This window comes from Falco naumanni, chromosome 8 (assembly GCF_017639655.2).
Source record: "Falco naumanni isolate bFalNau1 chromosome 8, bFalNau1.pat, whole genome shotgun sequence".
In the NCBI taxonomy this organism is placed as follows: Eukaryota; Metazoa; Chordata; class Aves; order Falconiformes; family Falconidae; genus Falco; species Falco naumanni.
Window position 1 is genome coordinate 45894960 of NC_054061.1, and position 23332 is coordinate 45918291.

The window sequence follows — 23332 nt, forward strand, 5'->3', positions numbered from 1 at the left end:
ACGAGGTCATAGCTTTAAGTCCCTGCTGAGGAAACTTAACAAGTTCCATCTATAAATAGAATGGCATTAGATGCTGCTACTCTAGCAAGGGCGGTGGCCTTTAGACAAGAAATTTTTATGTTTTCATCTCTTCTGATAAGAAAAAGAAATTGAACATGGAGAGGCACAGGATATTAGGCTAAAGACGAATGACAAAGTGGGCTCCAAAATCCATTGTAACTTCAATTAGCATAAGACAATTCTAGCATTATCAAACTACAATAAAGGCTACAGTAGAATGCAAGAACAATAATCGTCCTTCTCAATGAGCCTAAGTAACTAACTAAATAAAATTACAGGATTTACATTTGAGACTGAAAAGAAACCTCCTAGCTAACTGTACAGTCAAAATTTGACTTGTGACATCAAGAGGCAACCTCAATGTAAAAAATACTTTGGAGTTTCTGATTAGTAACAAAAACTTTTGAACATCACAGCTCTCATCTACTCTTTCTGTAGAAGTATATCCTTGAGACACATCTATTTAATTATCAGGGATTAAAACAATACCACTCCACAACACATGAATTTTTGCTCCTCATACCCATATATTTGGGAAGATTTATTCAGCTCTCAGAATAACAATTACTTGAGACAAGCTGAAGAATAAAGCCTATTTAAACCCTTATCTGAGTTTATTTGTGCTTTAAACTGTAGTTACCTGGCCTTAGAGTAATATGGATTAAAGCTCAGGTATCACTTTCACTTAGCCTGGCGATGTAATTTACTGTTCAATAAAGACACAGGCTAACTCACTAGAGTGCTGACAATTTTGCAGCACCTTTGCACAATCTGCACCCACATACCCAGGAAAACAAATTTGCTCCTCTGTGGGAGGGAGACAAAGCTGCAAGCAGCTTACTGCGAACAGTTTTGAGGTACAAACCCGTAAGTTTTGTTCATATATGCACATCACAAGGAAAGAAACACCAGCAATAAAACAGGAGATGAGGGTGACTACAACGTGACTTCCTGATCTCAGAGACACTAATATTATGCTCAAGTAAGAACAGTAACAGGTCTTGCAAAATTCTTCTGCAATAGTTTAGGAGGTCATTGTCCTTCCTGTATTCATCTTATCTGCCTAAGTGAAAAATCTGAGTAGTTAAGTTTTCCACAGCTGGCCAAATTAAGCTAACTGATCCTGCACTGGGGCTGACCTATTGAACAGGACATCTGTGTACAAAACGTCTCCCTTACAGGTTTAGGTTTAGTGGTAGCACTAGTTGAAGCTGCATGTCAGAAGATCACAAGAATCTCATCCTGGTCTTTTATGTTCACTGCCAACATTTTGGTCAATGAAGTACTACTATCCAAAACACACACAAGGTTCTTTTCTGCTCAAGATACTTCTACAAAGTAGACTACATCAACAGACAACTGCTTTACAGCATCAGCCTTCATCCTAGAGCCTCTTGCTGTATCATGGTATTGAACAGTACACACATGAGTAAGGTAACAGCCATTGTACCAGACAACGGGATGCTGGTCTCACCCCTAGTTTACTCCCGATTTCACTTACATCCACTGTCTCCACTGCTGGATGTTGCACAAACACCTATACCAATCCTACATGGTTATTTCTCAAGAAAGTCTTCTTTGAGCAGATGTCTGTATGAAAAGTTTCTTCTCTTTACCATCACTCTTTCTGAGCAAAAAGACTGCTGTGCTTCCATGCTTGGATCCACAGAGAAAAATCCAGCAGCACTAGCTCTCCAAAATGGCTCAAGGCCAGTATATGACACTGACAACTGCATGTGTTTCCCTGCAACAAATCTTTTGTCAAGGCAGTACTTGTTGAAAAACTGGTCTTCCACGAGTCATTGCTTCTTCCAGTCTTTTTTATTGGGCACTTTGTGTTATTCTGGATTTATGGTTGTTTCTTGGTTTTGGTTGGGTTTTTGTTGTTTTGGGGGGTTTGAGTTTGGTTTTGGGTGGGTTTTTTTGAGGGGGGGCCAGCGGGGGAGGCATTCAGTGTTTTTTGTCTCAAACTGACTTCTGTGACAAAAAAAAAGCTTTATTCAAACATGCTTCTTTTTGGCTGTTTCACATTATTTAAAAGGGGAAGGAAGACATGTACATACAGAATTCCTCTGTACCATCATCTACACAAATAAAAGGTTTGAAGTAAAATAAAGCTAAACAGCCTCTGAAAAATCCTCTCCTGAAACAAAAACATTTTCTTTTTATATGATGAAAAAGTAATGATAAGCAAATCTGTATGCAGCTTCAGGAATATCTTTATTAGTCTCCCTTCCCTTTCAAGGTGGTAGGCTTAGTATCTGAATGATGAGAGGAACAATTTAAAGACAGATAACATGTGGCCTAAGATTAATTACCACTGGGTTTGGGGTTTTTTAAGACCCGATATTCTGAAATTGCAATATACAATGCAAAAATAGTTTGCTAAAAAATTATTTCAGTTTTGGTGACAATTGTGCTAAAAGGGATAGAGGAATACTATTTGCACAACTTTGCAATCAAAAAAACCCCAATCTCCTATGCAAGGTCTTTTCCCAAAATCAAAACACTTTGCAGTATTTTACAAAAAACACAAACAAAAAAACCCCAAGAACAACCACTAAAAAGTCAAAAAGACCCAAGCATTAGGTTAATACAATTAAATGTGTCACACAGACGCAACTGCCACAGTTTGAAAGTTTTCACAATTTCTGGTTTTAACACAGAAAAACTAACTTAAAGTTTAGCTTCACTGTGAACTATTCCCAGTATTTTATTAAATATCAATTTAATTACTCTAACAACAAATAAGAAGGAAGATAAAATCTCAACAAGAACTATTATCTACTCAACAGCATACAGAAATACATCTTCATTGTGTAACACTAGCAAGTTTAATATATACAAATACTTTTACACTTTGGTAGCTTAGCAGTGGAAGGTTTGTATTTATAAACAAGGAATCCTAACTTTAACAGGTAGCACTTACGTTTACTAGCATAAAACAAAACCAAAGCATCTTCAAAAGACTGAACCAAAATATATTGAAGACAATTTTGTAAGACAGCTACATTTTTATCATTTCAAGATGAATTTTGACACATTATAAAGATGAAAAATCAGCTTCGGATATTAGAAGTGACACAGCCAAGCTACAATTGCATAAACAGAGCCACTATGATGCCCAATACACAGCATACAAACACTGAAGGAATCAGATGTGACCCATACTTTGTCCACTGAAATGTTAGTGGACTGTGGCTAAGTGATATCATTATATGCCTCCTCCCTGTAGCATCAACTTCCAACAGCAGCAATCAGCAGGTATGATTTCTTAAAGAACACAGTGGGGGTGGGGGGAATGCATCATGTCTCAAGTATATAAAAGGTACAGAATGATTTGCATCTTTATACAGAAGATACACACATTTTCATAGAAAGTCAAAAAATGAAGTCAGAACAGAGGATACATCTTATTCAATTAAATAACTCTGTTATCACCACTTTGATTTTTACAAGCAAATCAAAACACTGGCAGTATTACTGTGAGTTCCCAATAAAACCTCATGATGATAAAAAATAAAGCTGAGTAAACTTGGTTGTAAATGCTGAGCACAAAAATCGGTACAAATATTGTCAAACTCAGTTTTGACTATGGCTTATCTCAAAAATACTTACAACTCAGGTCACGTGATTCACCTCTAACCGATTTTTAAATGATGGCAAATTGGTTTAGAAGTTACCTAAAACCAGGCAGAACCAGTGGGTGTACTAAACTTCTCCAGTTGTAACAAGACATAAAAGTGGATTAAAAGCAATCAAAGCTTTTTAGGAACCAATTCACATTGGTCACACCAGTCACTTCTATAGGACCGCAGGGGATGTTTACCTAGCTTCATGGTTCTTTCACTCCTGTCACAAAGAATGATATTACACAGATTATCAGTTACCAAACTCCCCATCCTGCCCCTGAAAGGCAGCTAAAGCTCCTGTGCTGTGGAGTCAGAGCACTTCCAGGCAGAGGACCAAAGCAGGAGCTCCCCACCCTACCTGCCTGTACTCCCCTAGCACCATGTCACCGCAGGTGGCTCACCCATTCCTCTGCAGGACTGGAAGACCAGGTGATGGCATGCAGGTGAGCCCTCAAGGTCTTCCACAAAAGCCAATGTTGCCCGCCCTACTTCAAACATTGGGCATCAAACCCTAAGTTTTTTCAATTAAAAAGGCGCATCTGATAGCAAAGTACTTTTACAGACAAATTTCCTTTCAATTTCTGTAACTCTGAAAAGAAAGACTGGATTTCATTAAAGAAACTAAAAATAATAGAAAAATGTGCAACATATTCTCTGGAAAACTAGGACTGCAGGATATCAGTGGGAAAAGAAACTCAAAAACATGAAGAGCTCTGGCTGTTTTAACATCCAGTACATTCAAGAACACAACAGAGCTGTAGCAGGGACTAAACATTGACATCTAGCATTTTCTTCACCCAAGCATTATTTAGGAGTAATCTGTAAGTTTACACTTGGAACAAGGTTGCCATTTTTAGTCCACCATACAAAGAAAGTAATTTTCAACCAGTGCTTGTGACTGAAAAGTTGAAAGGTAGTTAAAGCCCTGCAACATGAGAAGAAACACTATTGCAATCTTCAAACAGTCTGCCTTCTGCCACCACGAAAACTTTGCTGCCTTAGTTAAAACCCTAATACACCTGAAACATGGAAAATAGAAAGGTCAGAAATGTTTCAAATTGAACAGTGAAACTCAGAAGATGAACAAGCATGTGTCAGGTTACTATGGTACTAATGGTGTAGATGCCACTATCCAGAGTAGAAAATAGTTTTAAAATTAAATTCCCCACTCACTCTGCCAAATTTTTTTAAAAAGTGTATTAACATCAAATGGTTTATTATAGGTATCAGTAATTCATTTCCAGTTTGGGCACTTTAACAGAAAAAAAATCTATAGGCAGTATCAAAACCCAAGAAGGTATTGCTCTATTCTGTACAGGAAAACTTATTCACCTTGTTTGCTGAGCCAAGAGAATCTACTTCATACTGTTACTAAACATGTACAAAAATACAGTTGTGCTCAACACAAACTTACATCTCTTTTTATTTGTCCTATTACCCTACCATGTGCTGTTACCACGTATTTCTGTTTCTTTACATATATTCAAATACACCTTGGACATAAAAACAGTTTTTTCATTTGTTTAATGAACATTGCATCTCCCAAGGAAAGTAACAGTTTATCTAGGATATGGAAACTTGCTTATGGATTTTCAGCTTTCATTTCAAGGTGGGGGTGGGAACTTTCCTTTTTTAAATAAAGTAAGGTAAGTAGAGAATTAGCCAGGCAGAAATACATCTCATTTCTCTTCAGCTTTATGCCATGCAAGAAACAGTGTAAGTAAACACCACACAGAGCTTCCACAGTCCCAACAGAAATGTAATTACTTCGAGTGTACTACAGCTGCAGCTCATCGATGTGCCCTATGGTGGTGTACTGGGTCTACGAGCCCTATAGCAGCCCTCACAGTGCTGTGCTTTCTACTGGTAGCTAGAAAGATGGTGATAACACACCAGTGTTTTGGCTCCTGCTGAGCAGTGCTCCAACAGCATCAAAGCTGTCTCTCCAACCTTCCCCCATATCACCATCACCAGTAGGCTGGAGGTGGGCAAGATCCTGGGAGGGGACATAGCCAGGACAGCTGACCCAAACTGACCAAAGGGCTATTCCACACCGTATGACATTTGCTGAGATATAAAAGCTAAGGAAGAGGAAGGAGGGACATTTGTTATTATGACATTTGTCTTCTGGAGCAACTGCTACAAGTACTGAAGCCCTGCTTCCCAGGAAATGGCCAAACATCACTTACTGATGGCAAGTAGAGAATAACACCTTTTGTTTTCCTTCACTGCTCTGTGTACAACTTTTGCCATTGCTTCATTAAACTGTCTTTATCTTGACCCATAAGGTTTTTTTAAATCTTCTTTTCTCCCCCCATTCTGCTGAGGGATAATGGAGCAGCTTGCTGGACACCTGGCATCCAGCCAAATTCAACCAACAACAGGTGGATAAACCAACAGGCAACAACCTTCTTCAAAAACCACTTCATAACACAAAGAGGTAACAACAGTGAGTTCTGTTATGGCAGCTAAAAAAACCAAACACAAATAAACATTTTGTCCTAATGAAGACACAGTTCAACACTTTCTCAATGAATAAAGAAAACAGGATCAAAACCTTTAGCCTAGGACTATAAAATACCTTCAGTGAGATTCCCAAAGTTTGGCTCTCAGTCCTCAACAAAAGCTCTCCATTCCTAGCTAGCCACTTCCTTGCCTATCCTTACCTTAACACAACTCGAGCGAGTTATGTCGAACTACTTTTTGCAAAAATACCAACAGAACCAAGCTAAGCCAAAGCCTAACAAGCCTCTCTTCAGTATACTCAGGCACGCAGACCTTGAAGTCTACAGCACAAACCGCACAGTGACCTTCTGCCTGGCATCAAGGAATAAGAAAAGACCAATTCTCTGAAGGGCTCCGCTTCACATGATTGCCATTAACATGGGCAGCAGTAGTGCATTACTACAACAGGATAAAGACAGGGAGCAACAGTTTCAGTGCTCAAAGGTGAACATTTGTTCCAGAGCAACTCAAAATCTTAGTCAAAACAAACACTGAATTTTTCATGCTTTGAAAAAGCGTGGTCCCTGGATCACTTCCTCGTGCATCTCTTCTTAAGAAGATTTTATCATTCTCATCTTCTCTTCATCTTCAGCAACACCTCCTTTCCAGCTCGCTGGCATACAAAGCCTCACCTTCCAGCCCACTGCCTATTCCCCTTTAATAGCAGCAACCTGTCTGGGTTCCTTTTATGTCAGTTTCTACACAGCTGCAGAGATTCAGTGCCTACCCGCCAGGCTGAAAACCAACAGACTGTCTCGGGGCACTGGTTCCTAGACACACAGTCTATTAAGAACTTGGACTAAATCCTGATAAAGGGCAACAAAGAAGCTTCATACTCCCAGGATCTGGAAAGTTTAAGGATTTACAAAAACAGTTTCAGTAGTTTATATAATATGATAGAAATGGTGCAAACTCCAGGTATGCCACAGACTCTGAAAAAGGGATTTTTAGATCGGAAATAATTTTGACAGGTGGGTAGTTGTAAAGACATTACAGCATATCAGACATCACAGCATATCAAAAAGGTTTATACATTTTAATAATGTAAGTTGGAATGTTATGTTGAAAACTTCAGTGAGTTATAGTTTCTGCTGTATATATATATTATAGTAACCAAGAGATTTTTTTTGGGGTTTTTTTTTTTTTAATTTACTAGAGGGCTATTACTAGCTTTTAGTGCCAGATCTTCATTTTTATAGTACTGTGGGGAAAGTAGAACTAATATGCACTTCATGGGGAGGGGTGAGGAAGAGTACTTCTACATCTCTCAACCACAAAATTTTTCATTAGCTTTTTATTATTATCCCTAAGTAATATTTTTAAAGATCTTTGTGTTTATTGGGCAATCAACACACAGAATTTCTACCTCAGTTCATCACTAGTTTGCATTCTAGATAAAACATCTAGCAAAAGCAGCATAAGAGGCAGGCTTAATAACTTTTTTCTTTTTAAAACCTATTTTTAAGTGATTCCATTATATTTTTGCTCCCAGAGAAAAACAGCAACAACCATTTCACAATCATTACATTTCAGAATCCTCAAAAGAAACTGAAACATATAACAAGTAAATGCAAGACCAGAACAGAAGAAATAGATGTTAATACAAAGTAAGTATCCAAATAGTTTACACACCCACAATAATAGCCTCATTTCTCTATCAGTCCCCAAAGAAAAATACACATGGTGTTAACATGGTTAATAGCCACCTCAAACAAATGCTTAGGATTATTCAACATACAGATTAAAAAGCATCTTCTTAACTGACTATTATATCAATTTGTTCCTTCACAAGCATTTATGATACAAGTATCAAAACAGACCAAGTAAAAAGTTTATCATATGCTCTCAATTCACTCCAGGCAATACAGTTATTATAATCACAGGATACCAATGGATTTGGGAAAACTGATCCCCGCTTTTTTCTAGGGATACTGTAGCAATGGTTCTTGGGTAGCTACAAATATTTAAAATATACTAGTATATTAGTGTATGTATATATATATATATATATAATTAGTACTGCCTTCACATATTGAACTAGTTCCTAAGACGATGCACAACTTTAAAAGACTTGCTTCACTATACCCAGGAAGGATCTGGCCTCGCCTTTTCAAAATGTCTTAGTTTTAAATACTACTAACAACAGCCCACAGTTTTCTATTCTACTGAAAGTATGCATCAAGTGACTTTAACAGAAAATAGTGGATAGAATACTAGACACAAAACACAAATAAGGCCAGAGAAGCAGCAAAGCTCAACGCGTGCACAGTTATAGATGGCTTCCTGGTACTAGAAAACATTTTAAAAAGGCCAATGCTCCCAAAAGCATGTCCTGTTTTTCAACATATAAGCCTAAGAACATAATACCTTTCCCCACAAAGTCTCTCTCTCTCGATTGAAAACATAATACCAGCACTCTGCACCATATCAGCGTCTAGGCATTCTTGATGCATAATAAGTTGCATTTGACTGAGATAACAAACTTGCTAAGCATGCAGACTGTAGAGGCACATCGGTTCACTGCTCTGTATAAGTATGCTTCAAAAAACAAGCTAATGGCAACAAGGGTTCTAAGCATCTAAATCAGTACTGTAAGATAGTAATACTCCATGCCTTTGGGTTTTGTTTTAGAAACACCTTATCCACAAAAAGGATTTTGCTGATCCAATGATGACCACATAAAACACATTTCTTTTATTTCGTTCTATTGTTTCATCACTCACTGTATAATAATGACCAACCAAAAGACAGCAACAAAGGCATCCAGTTCCCTTAAATCTGCATAAACACTATTAAGCTCAACCTTTTCAGACCAGAAGCCTTTTTCAACACTCAAAATGTACTGCAAGCCAACACACACTTTCAACAAGCTTCTAAGTGTTTGTAAGTGTTAATAGGACTCTGAAGGCCAGTTCTGTATTGCAGTAATAGGTGATGAAACAGTAGAATCAAAGCCCTCTGTTTAACTGAGACATGTTCAGAATTCACAGAGATGCAGGGTGGGGGGATATGTTCAAGGCTCAATACAAGTGACAACAAAAATCAGGAAAAGGAAAGAAGTGAGGCTTGCCCTGTGAGGAACAGAATCCCAGAGTCTACTACTAACTCCATATTTTCATCTTCTACTTTCATTTCAGCCTTTTATTATCACATTCCATTCCTCCTTCTTTACAAAACTAAACAAATCAACTGCCATGCACTGCTGGCAAAAGAAAACAACAAACCATTACTGTAAACTTCCAAAAACCCAGCTCCTTTTTAAGTCTTCAGCACAACACCAATGAATACATACTCATTATAAACCAGAGGACGGGGATTTTCTTAGCTGCAAAACCTCAAAACCTGATGACTTTGAACTGAACAGTAGAAGTTTAAAATTGTAATAGATATTTGTTCCACAGCTCTTAGAGTACATAATGCTGTCCTTAAGCTATAGAGAGTACAGATAAATAAATTTACATACGCATCAGATGAAAGATCCCATCACAGGCGTTAATATGAGACAAGAAGGAATTTCCTAAGCCTTGGCCAGTATGGGCTCCTTTCACAAGGCCAGCAATATCCACCACATTCAGAAAAGCTGGAATTTTGCTGAAATATAAAAGTTAAAAGTTTAATTACTGAAGCCTATTAACCAAACCTTTTGTCACAGAAATAAGTTCAGAACATGAAAATCCAACATTTCCTTTTTCTAGAAAGAAGTCACACATGACAGTAGCTTTCTCCCTTACTTAACAAGCAACGTGTAAGAGACAAGATTCTCCCCTCCCACACAAAACAACAAGAATTCTTTAATTTCTCTGTCATTATTCACATAAAATGGAGTAAACTATTTTTTATGTGTGGAATCATACTGACAACTATATGAAAAATCAATTGGGCCTGGAACACTGAGGCATGAAGTCAGTCACCTGTAATGAGCAGTTTTCATAGTACCAAAAGGATAAGACACATAAATGGCCATTATACTCTGCTATCTCCCACCTCCAAGGTTACCATTTAGTTCAGTAAGTTAAGCAACTTTCTTAGAAGGGCATTTTTTTAATACAGCAGTCATTAAAACTAGCAGCGATCAGGGTTATGCAAACAATTTCAAAGCAATAAGAAAACAAGTGAAGATGAGGCTGGCATTATAATATAAACAGCTGTGGTGTTTTCCACCACAGTTAACAGCAACAGGTTAGCAGACATGTCCACAGAACATTTTATGTAGCAACAACAGAACAGTCATGAAGTTCAAATTAGCTTACAAAGAATGGAAAAAAGGCTTTTAGAGCTACAGGAAATGCATAAGGCAATTTATATACTGCAAGCCTTTTATCCTCTGCAGATTCTCAAATTGTTTTAAAATAAGCAAATAACTTAATGGGCATTAATATTTTCAGGTATATTCTAAACCAAATTACTTCTCAAAATTCAGCTGAGTCAGGGAAAAAATCAACCCCAAAACTAAAACTTTGTGGTAAGGTGTTGACTAAAAGCACCTTCACATGGTCTATGCAAATGACACCACCATCATAAACAGTGGCAGACAGAACCAGGATAAAATGCTTCAAATTCCTCACTTGCAGACCAGAAGCCACACACCATACCCACGAAGATCTCCAGTTTGATGGTTTCAACATAAATAAGTGGAACACTACTTGATTTCCATTAAACACTTCAAATTATCACCATTATAATTCATTAGCATTACACCAAGATTAACACAACAGTTCACTGTTTTACTGACAGTAAGTATAATAGAAAACAACCAAATCTATAGCTTTAATAACAATGATGAGAAGTGTATGACTTATGCTATGAAATCTGCATGAGCATACAGTGCAAATTTGTAAAGCAGTGCAAAGCTTTCTTTTATGGTGAGTGCTCTTCAACATGAAATTCAAATCTAAAAGATACAAATTCTGTGGTCTACCGTAAGATGTCTTTTCCAAAGACCTACCACTGCAGTGCTGCTCACAGATGGAGGCAACCACATAGGTGTGAATGAGTGCTAGGGATGACCTAGCCAGTGACCTCCTAGCCAACTCTATACAGAAACCTTCTCTGCACAGCATTACACTTCTGAAGTCTTTATTGTTCACAGCCCAAACTAAGCTTTTTTTTATTATTATTAGATGTGACATGTTGCTGATAAATAAATTTGTTTTTTCAAATATTGAAATATTTGACAGCATGACTGCCATCAAATCTGTAACACGAGAAAACTCCACTACCATCAGGAAACCACCCTTCTGTCCTTACCCTGATGCCTGGCATGGCAGCTATGGCCCAGACAAAAAAAATCTGTAGTTACGGAAATCTATGGATCACTGTCTCTTCTCAGAGCAATAGGCTCAAGTACAGCAAAACAAGTTTACAACTTTTTGGGGGGTTTTGTGCTATCCCATTTCCATTTGACTGTAATACAACACAGTTTAGTATTAGCTGATGCACTGCCTCCCTTGAAATGAGCTCTCTAATTTGGGAAGAGATGAGCCATTAAAGTCTGTCTTAGCATGCAACATCAGTATTTCTGGAAGTGTGATGACCTAAAAGCAAACAATCTTATCCTGGTTTTCTTTTCAACTTTCTTCTAACACTTCCCAAGAAAAATTATTTATTTCACGAAAACTAACTTCACAATACAAGACTAGACAAAATATTTTTCTTCACCAAGGTGAAATCCAAAGTATCACTAAACCTGTCAGGTGTAATAAATTAAAATTTTGATATGTTTCATGTCATTAATACCTTAGTAATGCACTTAGAAACAAGCATGAATAGAACTGAATACCCAAAAAGGTAAATTTTTTTAAAAAAAAAAAGCGTAGGAAAATATTTACTACATAGCATGAGTTACTTAAATTCAGGTACGTATTACATTGACTTTTAGCTTTAAACTTCACTAGGCCCATGAGAAGAACGGCCCATCCTTGGGAAGACAGATGTGTACTGCAAGTCAATGCTGTTGAATGCAGTAGAAAGAACAAGAATGTAAGTACACTCTGAAGCAAGCAAACCTTGAAATTGTCACATTTTTGTCCCACTAGTTTTCTTTGCAAACTTTCTTTTTTTACCTACCAGTACACAAACTCAAAGGGAAATAGGAAGTCCTCAAGTTTAACACACTTCCAGGAGTAATGCATACCTGAAGACAGACACCATTAAGTCTATTAACACATTAACCCAGTAACTCCTTTTGTCTGACAGAATTGCAGAGCTAATAGGTACCTCAGAAGAAACAGCAGCAATCTCCCATCAGAATTAGAACAATTCCTTGCTTTTTGACACATAACCAAGTCAACAGAAAGGTAGAAAAATGCCACTTTTTAAAGCACTTCTCTATTATCATTTTAAATGTGTTTTAAGAAAAACAAAGGTGGTGGTAGAAATGTTCTCCTCCTATGCTCCCCTCTCACCACTCTGGTAGGATTAACTTCCTGGCCAGCCATCAGAAGAATTCACACTTTCACTATAAAGATGCTACATTAAACCAAGACAGGTGCCTTCATATGCAGATGGACCACTCTATCAACTGAATCAATCTCATTTGCTAGACAATGGAAAGAAAACCCCAGCACATTTCTTTCACAATTGACTAATGCAGCAAGAGACCTTTGAAGATGAGTATCTGGGTTTCCAGGATGTTTTCTCTCCTTCACCGCGGGTACCACAAAGCTATCGTTCCAAGCAAAATAATACCATCCCCATTCTTGGCAACCCCTTTCCTAAGCATAAATCTGTACCTCATCATAGCAAGCTGAATACAGAGAAAAGCAGAAGGCACAAACTAGTCACACATGCCTATGCTCTGAAGGACAGAGTAAACGTTATGAAACTAAATAAGCAGAAAACACTGCAAAGACTGGGGGAAAAGTACCATATATCTCGAGTGTGTTTTAGTTCTTTGAAATGTAGAAGACTTAAGTGGATTGTTGTTTTTTTTTCTCCTACTCTAAACAGATTAATTTCCATTTCTTAAGATTCGTTAGTCGGCATTAGCATAATGTCACTGAGCCTCAAATGATCATCAGGAACAGGTGGCATCAACTGATCATTTGTACAAATCAGTGCAACACCAATATACCATACAGCATGCCACAGGAATTTATAATATGAAACAGATTACCAAATCCAGAAGTATTTCTATATTTTACACACAGGTATAATCCTTGAGCAAGGATTTTTTTTATTTCACTTAGAAATACAGCAACAGCAGTTTTGTGTTAGCATACCGCCTTCACTGTATGAGCTGCTGTGCAACAAAGAGCACAAGACTCACTGGGCCAAAGAAAGTACAGTTTTGTGGTTAGGGCATTTACTCAGGGAATGTGAGATCTATATATCCATCAGATTACGCATTTTGCAGGGGAGGAGGCCTACTTCTCACCAACTTTGTTTCAAACTTCTGTCCAAAACAGTTATTTGAACAGGCAAAAGGAGTTTCTTTACCTGACCTGTTTGTTCAGGACAGCAGTACTGAACAGTACAATGCAACCAGTTACCATTTTTTCTTTTAAAATGCCCATATACGTGGTATCTGCAATTTGATGTGCATATTTTTTTCCCAAAAAATTTGAGGGGAAGAGATATACATTCCTTTCTCAAGTTTCCACAAGTAATTGTTTAGTTGAGAAAACTTGCAGGTAGTATACAGCTGAAGCTTTGACTTATGATTGAGACCAAATAATCATAACCAGAATGCTGTTTCTCTCCCTGAGATTTTATTGTTCCAGGTTTCCACAACCTCTCCTCTCCAAAGAAAATACCCCAATAACTTCTCTGCAGCATTTACTACAGTTTACTGAAGTCTCACAACCACCAGGAGACCCTGGAAAATCACGACAGCTTCAACTAAATTCAAAAACGCAGCAATTTTCCAGTAAGCCTGGCTGATAATTTTCATAACATGCTTGCTTTTTATTCATTTCCTGAATAATTCAAGAAATTTCTCCCAACTTAAATTCTACCTGGATACCAAAAAGGCCAGATTCTTCAGTATTATGGTAAAATGTCCAGTTCTCCTTTTCTCTCTGGTAAAACCAAATGTGCTACTCATCTGGTTCCAGCACAGGCTCTTCTGTCTTTAAAAGCTGTTATTTGAAATCTGTTAGAAATGGGAAACTCTTCTTCCTTCCTGAAAATTCACAGGACTTAAACAGGACTCATCTGTTAAGAGTTCACAAATGAGCTGAAGTAGAAGCAGCAATAGCAGAACATGTATATTTTTACAACCTCTTAGAAAGCCATTCCACTCAGTCTGTCCTCACAGCTATTTTTGGCTCATTACCAAACAGAACAGTTCACAGACCTTCCCTCTTCCAGGAGATTGACTGCAAAAGCTGTAATAGGGAGTAAAATCTTGCAAGCAGTTTTGACCAGTGTAAGCAAAATACTCAAAAGGTAATTAAAGGAATCTGTTTCTGAAGAACTAAGTACTGCAGATGAACCCTGGCCATTTCTAGGCAAGACCAATTTCACTAACAGCATTTTATCCATGGTGCTGACGAACAAGACTTGAACCTAACAGCACATGGAACCATAACTGAAAAATCTGCTAACAACGTGAATTAGAAAAAGGTCAAATATTCAGTGTGGACTGAAATATACTTGGTGCCTCACATCAAATGCCTGCATTCTCAAACTATTCAGCTACCTCAAACTACTCAGTTACTACACCAACAAAATACAACTAATTAAATTTTGCCTTCTCCCACCTGGCAGAAAAGATGGCTCAAGTCACTACTACTTAAGCTCTTTCATTCACTGCTGGGAAATCACTCATGTGCAATGCTAGAACAAGCATCACAGCCAATCTGATCTACACAGGCTCAGAACTAACTGCAGAGCCAGCAAACTCAGTAACACCAAAGACAGAAGCACGCTAACAACAGGACATACCAATTGAGTTGTTTTCTGTAAAAAAATGGACTCTCTTACAGATGCTGGTATGCCAGAGTTACATCCAGCTAAATTATTTGTTTCACTGTGGAATTATACAGTGAATACAGGTGGTTTTCATTTACCTAAATGCTCTTTTTAAACCTAGAGTAAGTCCCACGTGATGCCATTCAAAAAGTCTCAGTGCTGACCTGTTCTCTAACTAGTACTTTCCACCAAATGATTACCTAATTTTCATTGCATAACTTTATAAAGTATCTGAGTATGCCATCCTACAGTAAGTTCAAGAGAATTTTTGTTTCATATTGGACAGTGCTAGAGCTGAAGATTGTTACGTTACTTGACATATCCTCCTGTGGAATAACTGGACTGCTTTAAAATTTAAGTCTGAAAAGGACATCCAAGATAGATAAAACTGTGTAAGTTAAATAGAAATATTTGTGGTTGCAATAACCATTGTGTTTTGTGAACATGTGTGCAAGGCAACACAATCACTTACAGGTGCAAACAAACAAGGAATTAAATGAATACTGATAACTTGAGAAAGGATCAACTAAACTACTTACATTTTACTCAATCCTGCCTGTAATCTCATTTGATTTTAGCCAGAGGAGGAAACAGAAACATAGACTTCAAAATCACTTTTTTAATTAATGTTTTCACACAAGTTGATTACTATCAGCCAATACAGTCCTTCAGTTTTAACTATTTACAGTTAAAACACAGCTTAGGCTTACATTGCTTCTGCCTGAATTTTTTTTACTTAATCATATAGTTTAAAGTAAAGAAGAAAGAATGCAAACAATGGCAGTGAGGAGATTATCTGGGGCACAAAAGAGAAAAGAGCAGTTTCCTCCACCCCCTCACTCAAAATCATTTTGAGGCTTGAATCAAATACCACCACTGAGACACATCTCCTGGTCAGGCACAGTACACTACACCTGTGGTAGTAGGTAGGACCATACAAGCTAAGTCTGGTAGGTATATATACTCAGAGGCTTTCCAGATATTTGTGAGTTATGCCCCAAATCACTTGTCCAAATGACATCAGTAACATACACTAAAAAGTATTTCTAGGCCTAAGGTGATTAAGCAGCATCTTAATGAAATTTAGAACAAAAAAATGCATGAGAAGAGCTTTACTAAAGCTTTTATTAAGCTACTAACATTTATTCAGATGTGCTGCACACACAATTCTTGTGTAAGAAACTCATCACTTCCAAACACAAAATGTTCCATTAAAATATTAACTGCAGTGAACAGATCAACTGTTTCTGGCTTGCAAGTTCCAACTTTCAAGGCAGGTGCTACCTGCTGAGATGAAGAACATCTCTTTTTCATTTTAGAATTAGCAGATCTCATCTTCTGCTACCTTCTTAAGATTCATAGATCAGGGAAGACAAAAAAAAATAAAATCTTTCTGCTCTAGTTCCTGCTGAAGTGAATCAGTCCAAAGAAAATACCCTTTCCAATTACTAAACTGGAACTAACTAAATCACTAGTCTGCCAAACCTTGCCTGAAAGTACTGGTGTTGGGGGAAGAGGGGTAGGAAGACAACAAAATAAAAAGACAACAGGCTTTCCTTTCTGAAAAAGCTACATATGTTGGTACAATGTAACAAATACAAGCTTTCACTGAACATTATATATGATTTAAAATAAGTAGTTTAAACACATAAATTAAGTTAGTAACATAACAAATTAATACCTTAAAAATAAATCTGAATGCTTGTTATTTTAAGGTATTAAGGTCTCTTTTTAATATCCATCATTTCATTCACACCAGAAAGAGAGCAATAGGTAACATTAAAGCTCAAGGAAATTTGTTCATCTAATTCATTTGGCAGCAACATAGCAGTTTTTACTGGAAGTTCCTGGAGCCCACCTTCTGATCACTGAATTTATTGTAAACAGTCATATACATCTGCAGAAAGAAAAAAGCACAGTTTTTAAGTTACGGCAGCGTACCTTAATCTATTAAGTACAGATTTGCCTTTATGTAATAAGTCTCTAAATTGTTGTCTATGTGATTGCATTTACAAACGTTTACATTTCCAATTAACTAACACCAGTCAGCTTTCAGCATAGGCTAGCAAGTCCCATTCAAGCTGGTGCTTTCTTCTTTTGGAGACAGGAATGGATCTTCAAGCAACAAATGGTACCTTAACAGCCTAACTCTTCCTCCAACGGCAGAATGGCCACAAACTCACACTAGCAATATTCTTCAGCAATAGAGTCCACCTCTCCATAGCAGCAGCAACTATCTCAGCCAAGTGTGACAGATAGCAACTGCCAGCCCAGCAGCCCCACTCTTTTCCCACCCCACAGCAGACATCAAGGCAAGATCACTTTGGCCTGCCATAGACTATTTTAGTTAAGACAAAGTCCCCTTTTCCCCTCCCCCCCACCTCCCAATAATGACTGCAGATATGTGATGACCAAGTGTAATATATGGGAAATAAAAACCTGAATGCTTTAGATTGAAGATTTTGAGATCTTGAGGCTAGACAAAAGTCTAATTTAAAGAGAACTCACTGTTTATAAAACATGCTGCATGCATAGATTGACTACATCTACCAATCCAAACAAGTAGAAAAATAACACAGAACATATTACATAAAGATGAAGAACAAAATCAAGACTATACAAGAGAAATTAAGGAATTTAAATTACAATTCAGTTGTAGATCTTCATGAGCCTAGCCTTCCTTTCCTGAGTTAGTCTCAGGCAGACAAGCACAAATGGCCCAAGAAGAGTTACCTCAGTCGACTGTGCTACTGATTTACCACTGCTTTATTACTGTTATACTGAAATATTAAAATCATATAAGCAGCATATGTGAACTCAGGAGCTGTAACTACATACTAATGCCCACAGACATTGATTTTAAGTAACAAATAATCTTAAAAATTCAAGAGGCTATTCATATGAAAGCTGATTATCTGGCTTATTATCCAATTCAGTATATTTATTCAATCTGTATTCAGTAAATATACTATTTTCATTAATATTTAAGGGTCATTTTTTATTTTCCCAGAGAGAGACAGAGTTTGCAAGTCAGAGAACACACATCCAGGCATTTACAATCTTAGCACTCTTTTGAGGGTAGATGGCCAAAGGCAGGATGAGGGGAGAGGTAATAATCTCTTTGTCACTACTAATTATTAATTTAGAAGTAGCAAGTCATAGCTAAGTGAGAAGAAAAAGAGATTATTGAAGTGGCAAAAGCAGCAATAACACTACAATTTAGAACAAATTTGTCAACAAAACTTAAAAGCCACACCATTCCATTATCCCTGCACAACCAACGGCCAGAAAGTTCTATCTCAAATTCAGCAGTTTTGTTTTATGATCCATACAGGAACAAGTATGCTTAATACTCACTTGAGCAGGAAAAACAAGATAACGTTATAACAATCCACTTAAACAAACAACTCCATATTAACACATTTTTCAGTATTTAAAAAGTGCACAGGAATTACAGGCAGAAGCAATGTGTTTGGACCTGAAAATTAAGTTAGCAAATGGATTTTTTGATCAACGACTAATAAATCTTTAATTGTGAGTGTGATCTGGCTCTAAAACTGAGACCCAAGCACTGAACAAAAGCACAGGCATGCATGGTGATTTGCCCTATGATTTATGTACACTCACTTCATTAAAGATACCTCTGCAAGTAGCTGCAAACTGAATTTCACAAGTTACAAGTGTCTCTTTTCTGAAAGCCCCTTTAGTTTTCCTGTTCAAGCAAAAAACTATTTCCCACACTGAACATAGAGCAGATTATGGAAATGGTCAACTGCAACAGCCATTGACGTGATTAAATTAGTACACTCCTAGAGTAAGGGAACAAGTAGAAGAGACATATTGTAGGAATATCCCTGAATATACCAGGTAACAAGTAGCAGAGCCCATAAAAAGGAGGGAAAGAGTCAGGAGAAAAAAGGCAGCATGCCCATAAAGCTTACTGTCAGAAGACTGAGGATACAACTATGTTGACAGATACTTGTTTGGCCACCTACAGCATATACAATATTCTGGACGATACAAAACACAGGGTGGAAATTTTACAAATGAGCGGCCTCATGACACATTAGGTATGTCCACTACTGTTTTCGAAATCTCTTCAGAAGATCCTCCAAGTCACCTGGGAGCCACTACCTTCAAAAGACAGGAACACCAAGCATCAGACAGTGCTGAGCAATGACTAGCAAGCAGCTCCCAGATTTCTCATTCTCGTAGCACAAAGGTCGTACTGGGGGCAGGGAGAAAGGTACAATCCAGGTACATATATAATTTCACATGCTGAAACAGATGTCAGTAAAAATTTAAAGACGTTAAAGTGGCACATTGAACTTCTATGAAAACATTGGGTTCAGTCATACTATTTCAGCTGCTTAACTGAAGAAAAATATTAAGAATTTGAGTTACCTTGGAGGTTTGTGATACTGGCATAGGAAGTCAAATCTGTCATCTGGTACAGGTACTCGACTCTCATTTGGATCAATGGTACAGAAAGGAAAATTTTCTGCTGCTGCTTGACTCTTTGTTAGTACATTGAAAAATGTTGATTTCCTATAAACAAAATACACACTTTCTTAAAGAAGTTCAAATTAGAAGCATTTAAAAGGGCTGGATAGAAACACATCTTATTCCAACCCAAAGCAATACTGAACTTACCCTTTACTTCAGTAACAGTGACCATTGCCCTGATTCTTCTAGTACAAGACACTTTTCAAATACACACACAGAGTGTCCCATTGAAACCCAATGTTTACCTCTCTTCCCTGTCCTTTAAAATTCCTTAAGTGACTATATTGCACATGTCAGTTCGCAAAGAAATTTTAAGCCAAAAGCACAGCACAGCTCTACTGGCCACCACTTTCCAAAGTGAGGAACCAATAAGGATGCTCGAAACTTATTCTGAGTGAACTAATTTTGCCAAGACTCACCAGCTCTTTCCACAACCGTATTGTTTCCTCAGATCTATTTCTGCATTAACAAAATTTCAGTGTCTAAGCAATGAAAGTCAACAATCAAAAGAGAAAAGAGGGGCACAGAAAGCAAACCACACTGATTAATCAATTACAAGTAATCTTTTGTCATATAAAGATACAGTTCTACCCTACCAAAGATTTTTCATCCTTGTTAAATAGCAATAGAAAAAAACCTGCAAGTGGTATCAGGGCGGGGGGGTGGGGGGGTGGGTATGGTAAGAACATTTTCACTTGCCAAGTAGCAGATCATTTTGTTAGTTGGCATTTATTAAACCAAAAAAGAGCAATTAATGAGTTATTGCTGAGAGAAAGTTCTTAACCCTTGAACCTTCTGCCATAAATATTCTGGAGGTTTTGGTGTTTGGGGTTTTTTTTCCGTTTGTTTTGGGTAACTTCTCAGCCACTAGAAAAAAAAAAATCTGAAAGTTGCCCTGCATACAGCCAACATGCTCAAAAGTCAGCCAGTTTTCCTTGAAAGTTACATCATAAGGAAACTGCCATTTTCCCCACTGACACGTTATACAATGTTACTGCTAATAATTTCCTTTCTGCTGTGCAATTTACCTACACACTGAAAAATAAATTTTAATAAAAAGAAAGTACTTATGGCTCTGAGACATGCTCAAACTTTTCCTCTCATTTGTTAAGTATTTAAAGTTTGAGAATGCTGAGAACTTCTTTTAGCAAATGCGATACACAAATTAACACCAATAGTTTCACACGGTTATTCTCCAGGTAATTCACTGTCCTTTTCAAGTGCTTTAAGTATAGCTCCTTTGAGAAGCTATAACTACTACCGATGAGAAGCGTGACAGGGAGCAATTAATCTTCCATTAACTCCCCAAACTGTAACTCACATAACTTTTTTCATTACAAACCCTGAAGTTTCAAGAACGGAACTCCTAATGCTACTAATGACACGGTACCATTAACTGCTTCCTGTGCGTATCATCCTCCCCAAAAAAATAAAATATAAAAAGAATCTGTATGCACATATGTATTTGTATAAAAACATGTATTACACACACACAACAGTGGAAGTAAGGAAATGCAAATTACAAACCTCGGCAATCGCTAAGACTTTTCTTTAATTCTTTACTATTACCTTGTCCAGACTCGTACACACCAGCCTCACGCTACCCGAGTGTTTTAGATCGTTCCACCTATCAGTAGTTCAAGCTAAAGATTTGCCACTGAGCAAAACGATTCTAATCGTGTCTCTCTGCCCGTATACGCGTCTGTAGGCACCTATCTTCACCCAGAAACCGTGTCAGCTCACTCTACCCACAGCAAAGGCAAACCGGGGAGAGCGGGGAGCCCCCGGCCTGCCCCTCGCCCCACCGCCGCCCCCAGCCCCGCGCTCCCCTGACCACCTACCCAACGTTTGGCAGCCCGACGATCCCGATCTTCAGGGACGTCCCAAACCTTCCGATGATCGGGTGCGCTTTAACCCCGTCGCCTCCCTTTTTCGGGGGCATCTGAAAGCACAGAGCAGCGCACGCTCAAGGCCCCGCGACAGCCGCGGCTCCGCCGCGCACCCCCCACCCCGCCCCCCCCCGGCGAGGCACGCTCCGGCAGCGCGCGGCGGCCGAGCCGCCGCCTCCGCCTCAGGAAGGCCGAGGAGAAACCCCCGCCCCCGCCCCGCGCGGCGGCGCCCAGGCCCCGGCGGCTCCTCCACCGCACTCCCCCCCAGCCCAGCCCGGCCCGGCGATACGACGCGAGGCCTGCGGCGAGGAGAGGGCGAGCGGGCTCGGCGCGGCCCGGCTCACCTCACCTCAGCTCAGCTGCCGGAGCCGGGCTGCGCGGCCCCCGCCTGAGAGGAAGAGGCGCGAGCGGCCCCTCGCACGCGGCCACGCCGGCGGAACAGGCGGGGACGAGGCCGCCCATTGGCGGGGAGCGGCGCGAGGGGAAAGGTCGCTGCGGAGGGCGGGGCTCCACGCGCCGCCGCGTCCCGCCAGCGCCGCCCGCGCGCCCCCGCCCCGGCACCCGCAGGCTGCGCGCGGCGTCCGGCGCCGTCGGAGACCGTCATCAGAAGAAGTGGACAAACGTGATTCAGATGCGTTACGCTCTGACGCCTTTGCGTTTACTTCATAAATGGCAACGCGCGTAGGAGAGCAGCCCGCCCGCTACAGAAGCAACCTGCGGAAGTGCGGATACCAGTAAAACCTGTAAAACTGGAGAATAGCGTGCATGGATAGACAGCAGACTGCTGCACGCTAGAAGATCTACACGTATCCTACTATTTAATTTAAACATTAATGTTCCCTTCATCAATAATAGATTGCTGTTTTACCTTTCCGGCAAACATCCAAAAGCCCAGCTACAAAGGCCGGAGCAGGGTGGCGGGGGCTGACGCTGGTGGCTGCGGCTGTGACCGGAGACCCGAAGCCTTGGCCCTGCCGGCTCCTGCCCCGGCTCCCCGCCGGTGGCCGTGTGGTGCTGGGCTCGGGGCAAGGCGAGCACTGGTGACAGTGGGGCTGCTATCCCCTGCAGCCGCTGGGATGGCTGGTGGCCGCGACGGTGCGCCCGAGGAGAGCACTGGCCACCCAGGGCGCCATTTGCCTCAGAGAACAAGTGCCAAGGGGCGCAACTCCTCCGGGAAAGGCGATGGGGCAAAACCCCACCAAACTGGGGCTGCATGAAGGCAACACCAGTGTGAGTAGCCCAGGCGGAGAGGAGGCGCCCGCCCGGGGCCCCAGGCCCTCCCCTGCCCTAGCAGCATGACCAGGCCTTCCCTGGCCACCTCAGCTCCAGACTAGGGTAGCAAAACTCACCCAGGGCTGCTGCTGCGCGTAACCCTTCCTCCAGGGGAGGGATCCCTGCCATTCCCCGGCAGGCACACAGCTTGGGAGTAAGCCACAAACAGGACAGGCAGAACTCTGCAGCCCGGAGCGTGGGGCACAGTGAGCTGTCGGAGGGGTGGGGGGTGTTCCATAACTTGTACGGTATTTCTATTACAGCTTTCCCATAACCTTGTCAGATGTCCCTAGTTACCTGCTGTCAGGACTCCCAGCTACTTCACAAAAGTGAATACTTGCATGCTTTCTATACAGAGAATTGGAATGCGAGATAAAGTCATTTAATTTCTCAGGCCCGGTTACTCAGGGCCAGAGTCGAGAGCTGAGCCCCAAGGACAGCTGTGGCAAATGGGGGCTCCAACCTCTGCCCCCAGACGAGGAGCGCTGAACCCTGCCGTGATTCCTCTGCCCAGCAGAACCCACCAAAACGGGCACGAGGAAGTAAAAGGAGTCT

General features: G+C 39.8%; 1 protein-coding gene across 3 annotated transcripts in view; it reads right to left on the reverse strand.

The window, feature by feature from the left end:
* OLA1 (Obg like ATPase 1) overlaps positions 1–21973 on the reverse strand; it is a 103666-nt gene extending 81693 nt beyond the window's left edge. The window contains exons 1-4 of one of the 3 annotated variants that reach the window (XM_040603519.1): positions 21855–21973; positions 21458–21558; positions 19515–19658; positions 9661–9788 (exon numbers count right to left, since the gene is read on the reverse strand). In XM_040603519.1, coding sequence (XP_040459453.1) covers positions 9661–9788; positions 19515–19658; positions 21458–21558 — 373 coding nt within the window. In that variant the 5' untranslated portion in view covers positions 21855–21973. Of the gene's footprint in view, positions 1–9660; positions 9789–19514; positions 19659–21457; positions 21559–21849 lie in introns of those variants that run through there. The other 2 variants (XM_040603518.1, XM_040603520.1) reach the window with 2 other exon arrangements.
* Between the last annotated feature and the right edge of the window lie 1359 nt (positions 21974–23332).